The sequence below is a fragment of the Bactrocera dorsalis genome, chromosome 5 (assembly GCF_023373825.1).
Source record: "Bactrocera dorsalis isolate Fly_Bdor chromosome 5, ASM2337382v1, whole genome shotgun sequence".
Lineage (NCBI taxonomy): Eukaryota > Metazoa > Arthropoda > Insecta > Diptera > Tephritidae > Bactrocera > Bactrocera dorsalis.
This window is the reverse complement of record NC_064307.1, coordinates 35,566,467-35,577,370: the sequence shown is the minus strand read 5'-3', so window position 1 is coordinate 35,577,370 and position 10,904 is coordinate 35,566,467. Positions and strand designations below refer to the sequence as shown.

The 10,904-nt window shown below is 39.9% G+C and overlaps 1 protein-coding gene across 1 annotated transcript in view; it reads right to left on the bottom strand.

Annotated features, from left to right (window-relative positions):
* Nucleotides 1-308: 308 nt before the first annotated feature.
* LOC109579599 (neuropeptides capa receptor-like) overlaps nucleotides 309-10,904 on the bottom strand; it is a 63,536-nt gene continuing 52,940 nt past the window's right edge. The window contains 1 exon segment of the mRNA XM_049459238.1: nucleotides 309-1,087. Within this exon segment, the coding sequence (XP_049315195.1) occupies nucleotides 944-1,087 (144 nt within the window). The 3' untranslated portion in view covers nucleotides 309-943.

The following is a 10,904-nucleotide window of genomic DNA, read 5'->3' as shown; positions in this document are numbered from 1 at the left end:
CGAAACGAGGTAATAATTTTTCATCATGACAATTCTCGGCCTCGTAATTAAGTTTGGTTTAGAAATATTTACTTTACCCCTCTCTACTGACTTCGATTTGGTTTGATCGATGCAGTGCACCCTCACGGACTACGACGACGAGCTGAGCCGATTTAACCATGCCCGTCTGTCTGTCAGTATATTCTCGAACTAGTCCTATCGATTTTCAGTTATCTACCGGAAATTTCGCACACGTATTTTTCTCCATTAACGAACCAATATAATATGTAGCTGCCATACAACATGTTTTTGTAGAGAAAATTTTTTTCTTTGGTATGGATTATTGTCAAAGGTAACGGTGCAATCTTCACAAAAATAACTTAGATCGAACCACTATAGCATATAGCTGTCGTATAAACTGACCAATCAAAAACAAGTGAGTGTATTTTTTTCATTTGTAAAAGGTATCATAGCTTCGCTGCAACCTAAGTTGAAGGTAACAGCGAAAATTGCATAAACTATTTACTAACTTATTGCATACTTTACGGCTGAGGCGAATATACATAAATTTCTTAAATTCGTTGCCAATATACACTGACAGTAACAATTATCAAATTTCTTACATATAGTCAATGATCTTCCCAGTGTTTGTTTACACTCAGTACTCGCTGCATAAACTAACTAATTGTAACTCATAAATAAGTGGAACAACTGTTATTCCTATTAGCATAGTAGCAAATGTCATATATACAAAATATACATATATACATACACACAAATTTTGACTTAGTTTGGAATGCCCATTTGCGCTAAAGCGTTGGTTCGTGGGTGTTCATTTGTTTTTGGCCTAAACTCGCTGTCCTGCGGGAAGCCCACACAACCACATGTGTATCTACATGCAACTCAAACCACTCGATCGCTTATTTTCTGTTAGCTGCCTCCTTGTTGCATCCACCAGCTTTCTTTATATACAAGTCTCGTTATCCTTGCTCATCAATGTTGCCTCGGCTTCGTTTTCTGTGAATACTTTGGGTCGCCCATTGATGCCGCCATTGTCCACAACAACTACAACGTTCGTGCTATACTTTAGTTTGCTGTCCAGCGTATCCTACAAAAGAAAGAAAAAAATAAAGAAAAGTTATTGAAAACCACCAAAAAAGAAAGCCGAAGAAAACACTACGAACACTCGTAACTGCAAACAAATTGTTTTTGTTAGTGTTGTGGAGGCGAAATGAAATCCTTCTGTTGGCTATGCAGACACATTATGTGAATAAGTATTATACAAATGGATAATGCAAATAAGCGACAGCTCATTGAACATTTTCTTGAGAAATAACTTATTTCCTTCGTTTTGGCTCATTCTTGCCTTCTCTTGCCTTCCTACACTGCATTCCAGCAAGCAAAGTTATGAAGATGGAAAAGTTTGTTTTACAAATTTTATTAAATGAACATGACACAAGAAGAATTTCGCTTTCGCTGTCTCTCTGCGCTTGGAAAAACCCCTACAAAGTTCGCGGTCCAAATTTAAAGTAAATAAACTGTTCGTTGTTGCCCGGAGTTGTATGAAAGAAGTGTAAATTAATTAGTGAAATTACAGGCCGGAAGCTAGAGAGCGCGAGTTGAGTTGCAGCTAATTTGCAGTTTGTAATATTATACATATATTACTATAATGAGTATAAACGAGTAATGAGAAAGAAGTTATTGTAATCCTTGGTTCTGCGCATGCATCACGTTTTAATTGTCTTTAAGAAAACAACAGTGCTAAAACGAGAAACCTGACTACCATTGACCTGGTGGCTGCCAAAATTAAGAGCTCAATTACATGACAGCTCATAGAGTCTAAAATTTAGCCCAACTGCCAACCAGCAACCAACGATAACTGCTAATACATTCACCCCATTATTGACTTCTAAAGCTTAAAGAGAGTCTGGCTTATTTCAAAAGACTTCAAATAACCCTACAAGAAGTAGTCTAATGGTGTTAAATTACAACTTCTTAGAGGCCATTCAATCTCACAATTTCTTGAAAAAATCGAGTTCAGCAACTTTTTTCGCTATAAATCGGTAACTGCTCATATGTGGCACATAGCCACGTCTGTTAGAACTAGGTGTTGTCAAGAAAAACTTCTTCCAAGTGTGACCATAAAAAGTTGGTTATCATCGATCTATACCGTTCTCCATTGACAGCAAGAAGTAAGGACCGATGATTCTACCATACCAAAAACCTGACTAAACTTTCAATTTGGGTGAATGTAATGGTTGTTCATGAATCATTTGTGGACTTTCTTCGCACCACAATCGACAGTTTTGTTTATTTGCCGCACCACGCAGATGAAAGTGAGCCGCAACGGAGAAAATGATTTTCTTAAAATCATAGTATTGTTTTCAAGTAGTTCTAAGACAAAATCAGCAAATTCACGACTTTTAAGATGTCCAATGGCTTCAGTTCTTGAGTGAGAACAATTTTATATGGAAGCAAGCTCAAATCCTTTCTCAAAATCCGTTTCCGAAAGCTCAAATTCAAGGAAATTTTTTCTTTGGAATATGAGATCGGTTGGTTGGTTGAAAAAGGAGGCGCATAAACTTCAGACCACAGGCGATCGCACATAGGCTCATATTGCTAATGGTGTTGAACAAATTAAGTCATATCTAGTAATTCAGTTGATTTGATTGAAAAACGTAATTTTTTCCCGTTCCAAGTGCACAAAGCCTTTTCAGTTAGCATATTAGGAGCCATGTAATATATGGTTTTAGGGAGGATGGAGTCATGTGTAGAAGTTCACGCAAGTGAGCAAAGCTCTCTGAGTGCCATTCACTTGGCAGTGGCCAAAAACGATTCCTTTACATATGGCTCGAGCAAGGCACAACTTCCAGTCTTAGAACAAGTATCCCCTAGTTGGCCCAAGAACATCCGTTTGAAGGGGAGCTAAAGTGAGAAGACGAAACAACCCCCTGCATAGGGTTGTGCGCTGGGGTTGGGACCCGCCACGTAACAAAAAAAACACTCCAATGAAAACGCAACAACAGCCTCGGATGAGAGACCCACCTTTTGATGACGACCATGGCAAACGAAATAAGGACTACGAATTGAGGCATGCACCTGGAATGTCCGGTCCCTTAACTGGGAAGGTGCCACTGCCCAGCTGGTTGATGTGTTCGTGAAAACAAAGGCTGACATCACCGACGTCCAAGAAATGCGATGGACGGGACAAGGACAGAGACGAGTAGGTCCTTGTGGCATTTACTACAGTGGGCATATAAAATAGCACAAATTTGGTCTTGGATTCGTGGTGGGAGAGAAACTCCGTCGCCGAGTACTATGTATCATTCACTGCGGTGAATGAACGTCTTGCCACAATCCGCATCAAATCGAGGTTCTTCAACATATCGCGCCCACGCCCCGACGGAAGAGAAGGACGATGTGACCAAAGATGCCTCTTATGAGTGCTTGGAGCGCACTTATGAGAGATGCCCCGTCACGATGTCAAAATCGTGCTTGGCGACTTTAACGCCAGGGTGGGCAAAGAAGGTGTCTTCAAACATCCCCAAATGGGTTGAGGCTGATCGACTTCACCGGGGCCCGAAATATGGTTATCTGTAGTACTAGATTCCAGCATAAAACGCATAACAACAAACACAAGGAAGGTTCGACGTCGAGAAGCTGCAATCACAACAGACAGCCGAACGATTCTCTACTCGGCTTGCACTCCTGCTCACTGAGAGCGCTCGTCAACAACTCGGTATAAGGGAACTGTGGGACGGCATTTCAAACTCCTTACGTACAGCTGCAACCGAAACCATTGGTTGTCGGAAAATTCAAAAGAACAGCTGGTGCGACGAGGAGTGCCGTGTCGCAGCGGAGAGAAAACATGCTGCCTACCTCGCAACGTTACGATCGACCACAACACGTGCGGGATGGGATAGATACCGAGAGTTGAAGAGGGAAGCGAGACGCATTTGTAGACGGAAAAAGAAAGAGGCCGAAATGCGTGAGTACGAAGAGCTTGATAAGCTGGCCGACAGGGGTAATGCTCGAAAATTCTACGAAAAAATGCGGTGGCTTACAGAAGGTTTCAAGACCGGAGCATCCTGTAGAACCCCCAAAGGTGATCTAGCCACCGATGCCCAGAGCATACTAAAATTATGGAGGGAACACTTCTCCAGCCTCCTGAATGACAGTGAATGCATAACGCCAGGAGAAGGCGAACCCGACTCCCCAATCGATGACGATGAAGCAAACGTTCCATTGCTCGACCATGAAGAAGTCCGAATAGCAATTACCCGCCTGAAGAACAACAAAGTGGCAACTTTGTCTTTTGCGTATACTTCCAAGGATAACACAATGAGATAGAATGTGGATCATGCTCCAGGGGAAAGTACAATTAACTACTTATAACTACGTGCAACAAATGGCTAAGCTTTTTGCTTTCTGTTGTTGGAAATGAGGCGATTAGTGCATTAAGTTTTAAGTGGTTTTGTGTGCCAACAAAAGACAACCGAAATTAGGTAAAGCTTAAGAGCTACTTTTGAAGATACCACGATGTTAAAATTTCTAATGCGCTTTTATGAATGTACGTTCTTCTTCTTCTTTACTGGCGTAGACACCGCTTACGCGATTATAGCCGAGTCAACAACAGCGCGCCAGTCGTTCCTTCTCTTCGCTACGTGGCGCTAATTGGATATTTCAAGCGAAGCCAGGTCCTTCTCCACTTGGTCCTTCCAACGGAGTGGAGGTCTTCCTCTTCCTCTGCTTCCCGCGGTGGGTACTGCTTCGAATACTTTCAGAGCTGGAGTGTTTTCATGGAGGATAGAGTCATGTGTAGAAGTTCACGCAAGTGAGGAAAGTTCTCTGATCGCCATTCACTTGGGAGTGGCCAGAAACGATTCTTTTACATATGACTCAAGCAGCTCACGACTTTGACCAAGTATCCTCTGGGTAACCTATGAACATCCGTTTGAAGGCGAGCTAGCGTGAGAAGGCGAAATATTCCCCACTTAGGGTTGTGCGCTGGGTTTGAGACCCGCCACGTAAAAAAGCACCCCCAATGAAAAATCACCAACAGCCTCGGATGAGAAATCCCCCTTTTGATGAATGTTCGTTCATATGAGTATAAATATGAGTGTAATTCACAAAAAGGGCTAAGTGAGTTGGGTTTTTAAACCTTTTTAGGTTATGCCAACAAAGTGATGGTTTTATTCTTGACTGCAAACGTGTTATGTTATTGAGTTTGGATCCTACTGACCTATATAGTACGTCATAGTTTCGCGAAAGCAAAGGTTTTAAAGTCTGCTGGAAAAAGATTTGTTGAGCTTGTTATAGCGAGTGAGTTAAGGAGCGCCAGTTGGTAGTAGAGTAGACGACGTTGAAGCAGAGGTTTCACGAAGTGAATGATAGCCTCTTAGCTACCTTGTATCTCGACGAAGAGTAAAAGGTGATTTAAGTTTAAAAAATAAATAAATTAACACAACAAACTTCTCAATTTTTGTTTGTAAAAAATCTGATCTAGTAAAAAATCTATTTTTTTTGCAATGAACGTTTTATTTAGCAAAGTTAGAACTATCCGATTTACGAGAAAATACACCGTCTCGTTCGATAACTTGTTGGCATTTTAAAGGTAATTTTATAATGCCATATTGATAGCAACCCTAGTCTCTGTTGACAAAAACTGTAGCGAACGAATTTCATACGCTTCTCTTGAGATGCATTTATCCCCAGTAAAAAAATTTGCCATGCTCAGAAGTAGATAGAAATCTCTTGGAGTCAGATCAAAATTGTAATGTGGATGCAAAAAATTATACAAATCAAGCTCCCAGAGCTTCTGGCGAGTCCCTAGCGGTGTGTGTAATCTGGCGTTGTCCTGGTGGAATACAGTTCTTTTTCTAATTGTTCATAGTTCACTCCGAATTAAGAGTTTGGTTGAAGAACAGCAACTCATACTAGACTATTTTTTGATAATCCCACCAAATACAAAGCAAAACGACCGTTTCTGCTTGACCTTATCGTAAGTGACGAACTTTTCATTACGAGTAAGCGTTCATTTCAGAAATATATCGATTGTGTTGCGCTTTAGCTGCGATACGCAGTTAGAAATTCGAACCATGAGATTTTTTGCATTAACTCCTGCGGCATACATACATTGAGCTTCTTTTTATATCTATCCTAAACTGTATTTTAATCAAGAGGCTAGATAATTTCCTTCATTTCATCTTTATTTTCGTCATAAGCTTTTCTAATCTTCTTTGCGAAAAGAATCGACAAAGCCAAAATCGCGCATGATTAACTCCAACAGTATAGACGCCTAAAAGCTATTCACATTTTCAGGCGCTGCGTTTGTGTCATTTCCTTGCCTTACCGAAGAAAAACTGGAAAATATGTCGCATTTTCTCTTTGGTGGTGTCCATCTTTGACAGGTGTTCAAGCTATACTGAGCCAAGCGATCACATAATTCTCTGAGAAGTTTTTTTAACACGAAATCTTAGCTTGTTTACATCGTATTGCTTAGTACGATCGCACTTATAATACATAACTGGAGATGCAAAGTACTAAAGCTAGCTATTGGAAAAATAATGGACTTCTTTTGTCTAGGCGAAATACATTATAGAAATTAGTTTACTTGAATTTGGGCTGCTGTAAGACCAAATTGCTGGAATGTGGTGTCTCGTGTAGAAAAATAATATACTCGTAAAAGATAGGCACATGGGTAGATAAAACAAGAGATCGTATGGGTATATGAAAACCCTTGTGAGTATAAAATGAAAATGTTACAGTATAATGTACATCGTCACCTAAAATGGAAAAAGAGGTAAAATCACTTTCCATAAGTTGGCCAGGCGAAGGAAAAACGATATAATAGAAACCACTTATATTGATACACAATTTTTAGTTTTGGTTATAAAATGAATATATATTGGTTATGTCTGATAGAGGAAGCTATTCTACATGTATAAAGTAAGATGTAGTGAATTGTAAGCAATAAAAAGGTCAATTTTGAATTTTTTGATGAAACGTTGTGTTGCAATTTAGGTGACGATATGTATAGTATACTATATATCGGTTACGTCTTGTTTATTGTAATAACTGCAAGGCTCTCTTCGTACTGGAAATGTGGACCTTCTTGTATTGATTATATAGAGTAAATTAAAGAGTATATTGATAATTATATTTAGTCAGGTATAATTCAGCAGCTAGGTTTAGCAGCTAATCCGTGTAGGCTCCATCTGTAATTATGAATTATAATGCGTGTAAACAGTATTTTTTCTTCAGAATCAGACATTTCAATCGTCAGTCTGAAACTATACATATATAAATATGCAACGAAGCATCGGAACTAGAGCTACACAATGTAAGGCGAGAATGCCAAGAATACAAGGCCAAGGCAAACAAATTCAAATTACAAGTTGGAATTCTTTAAAGCGGCAGGGCAACAACAACAGGAGCAAATAATTTCCCATTTCCTTCAACCCTTACAGGAAACAGTGAGACACTGCAAAAATGACTAATGGCATGGAAAAATTTTGCCTTTGTGAAAGTAGTTTGCAATAAACAAGAAAAAATGGAAATGTCATCAACACGTTGGATGCCACAATAGATGCTGCAAGCCATTGCTGGGGAGAAGCAACTCGAGCAATTTGAATAAGAATCAGAAGTAGTATTCACCCGTCTGCTGCGAATTACATTATTGTAAATACCGATAGCTCACACATATTCTTTAGGGTGAGCCAAAACAAAAAACAAAACTATACAGAGGAATAGATATGACTGCAAGGCAGTATTTCTAGAACAATTTCAATAACACTTAAATTTTTTTTTTTTTTCCCCCTAAACAGGGGTAAGCTTGCCATGAGATTTCTAACGCCCAGCAGGAAACTTCGGAGACCCTATAAAATGCATATAAATAACGGGTGATTTTTTTGAGGTTAGGATTTTCATGCATTAGTATTTGACAGATCACGTGGGATTTCAGACATGGTGTCAAAGAGAAAGATGCTCAGTATGCTTTGACATTTCATCATGAATAGACTTACTAACGAGCAACGCTTGCAAATCATTGAATTTTATTACCAAAATCAGTGTTCGGTTCGAAATGTGTTTATCGACAAATTTTGTTCAGCGATGAGGCTCATTTCTGGTTGAATGGCTACGTAAATAAGCAAAATTGCCGCATTTGGGGTGAAGAGCAACCAGAAGCCGTTCAAGAACTGCCCATGCATCCCGAAAAATGCACTGTTTGGTGTGGTTTGTACGCTGGTGGAATCATTGGACCGTATTTTTTCAAAGATGCTGTTGGACGCAACGTTACGGTGAATGGCGATCGCTATCGTTCGATGCTAACAAACTTTTTGTTGCCAAAAATGGAAGAACTGAACTTGGTTGACATGTGGTTTCAACAAGATGGCGCTACATGCCACACAGCTCGCGATTCTATGGCCATTTTGAGGGAAAACTTCGGACAACAATTCATCTCAAGAAATGGACCCGTAAGTTGGCCACCAAGATCATGCGATTTAACGCCTTTAGACTATTTTTTGTGGGGCTACGTCAAGTCTAAAGTCTACAGAAATAAGCCAGCAACTATTCCAGCTTTGGAAGACAACATTTCCGAAGAAATTCGGGCTATTCCGGCCGAAATGCTCGAAAAAGTTGCCCAAAATTGGACTTTCCGAATGGACCACCTAAGACGCAGCCGCGGTCAACATTTAAATGAAATTATCTTCAAAAAGTAAATGTCATGAACCAATCTAACGTTTCAAATAAAGAACCGATGAGATTTTGCAAATTTTATGCGTTTTTTTTTAAAAAAAAGTTATCAAGCTCTTAAAAAATCACCTTTTATTAATGACCGGTGTGAGGAGCTGAGACAATTTAGTAATGTCCGCCCGTCTGCCTGTATATACGTGTATTGGCCCCTCAGTTTTGAAGATATCTATATGAAACTTTGCAATCCAAGAATTTGCCGATTTGTCGAAACTGCCGATATCGCAAAACTATAGCATATAGCTTTCATATAAACTAAATGATCAAACATATGCCTTTGTATGAAAAACATTTTCATTTGACGAGATATATTCATGAAATTAAGAGTGGGTTATCGTTTAAAGCAATTATTCGGATAGGTTTACTTCATTTGACGAATGTCTCCACATCTTCGGCGAACATCTGAATATCCAATGTAAGGTCGTTTTGTGTGTGTCGTGAATACTACAGCTTAGGTGCAATCGAAATTAATGGTTCTTATTGTTTTTACACTTTTCGAAGCTTTTAGATATACGATATATTTTAGGAAATTTAGTGCTTCACAATAAATTGGATTCTTTTTAAGGCTCACCCTATTCAAGTATTGGATTTTCGTACCTTTGATTGCTGTGATCTCACTTGTGGGAAGCGGTGGAATTTTAATGACGTAGTACAAGTTAATACACTCGTGTTACTGCGTGTTTGATATGACGGGGATAACGTATGTGTAGACGTATGGTAATGACATGAGAAGTGTACGTAATCACAGTGGAGATTATCATATATGCAACGTTCAGGTATTTCTTGATAAGCTGGCCGACAGGAGTAATGTTTTAAAATTCTATGAAGAGATGGGGCGACTAATATAAAGCTGGCAGACCGGAGAATGCTCTTCTATATCTCCCAGAGGTGATCTAGTGCCCAGAGCATACTAAAATTATGGAAGAAACACTTCTCAAGACTGCTGAATAGCAGTGAAAGCATAACACCAGAAGAAGGCGAACCCGATTCCCCAATCGATGACGATGGAGCAAACGTTCCATTGCCCTACCATGAAGAAGTCCGAATAGCAATTACTCGTCTGAAATACAACAAAGCGGCGGGGGCCCATAAATTGTCGATGGTGCTATTCAAGTACGGCGGCAAAGAACTGATATTGACCATGCCTCAGCTTCTTTATAGTACATGGTCGGACAAAAGACGATGAAATTTAAGTATGTTCTGCCAATTCACACTCAACATCGCTTATATGGTTCTATCGAGTGTATTGTGTGAAAGATTAAAGCCCAGCGTTAACAAACTGATTAGGCCTTATTTGTGTGGCTTTAGGCCTGGAAAATAAACAACTGATCAGATGTTCACCACGCATCGAACCTTGGAAAAAATTCTGAAAAGAGGATCGGCACACATCACCTCTTCGTCATGGTCTGTGGAAGATTTATATTCTTTACTTATTGGCAACGGTGAATATTATCTTCTTCTTTTTTACTGGCGTAGACACCGCTTACGCGATTATAGCCGAGTTAACGACAGCGCGCCAGCCGTTTCTTCTTGACGCCAATTGGAGATTCCAAGTGAAGCCACGTCCTTCTCCACTTGTGTTTTCCAACGGAGTCGACGTCTTCTTCTTCCTCTGCTTCCCCCGGCGGGTACTGCGCCGAATACTTTCAGAGCTGGTGGGCTTTCGTCCATTCGGACAACATGACCTGGCCAGCGTAGCCGCTGTTTTTTTATTCGCTGAACTATGTCAATGTCGTCGAATATCTCATACAGCTCATCGTTCCATCGAATGCAATATTCGCCGTGGCCAACGCGCAAAGGACCATAAATCTTGCGCAGAAGATTTCTCTCGAAAACTCGCAACGTCGACTCATCGACGGCGAATCTTATAGCTTAACTAAATAAGATGTTTTCCGATAAGTGCGAACCGTTGGCCAGTTAGCATATAGTAAAGGGTGATTTTTTAAGAGCTTGATAACTTTTTAAAAAAAAAAACGCATAAAATTTGCAAAATCTCATCGGTTCTTTATTTGAAACGTTAGATTGGTTCATGACATTTACTTTTTGAAGATAATTTCATTTAAATGTTGACCGCGGCTGCGTCTTAGGTGGTCCATTCGGAAAGTCCAATTTTGGGCAACTTTTTCGAGCATTTCGGCCGGAATAGCCCGAATTTCTTCGGAAATGTTGTC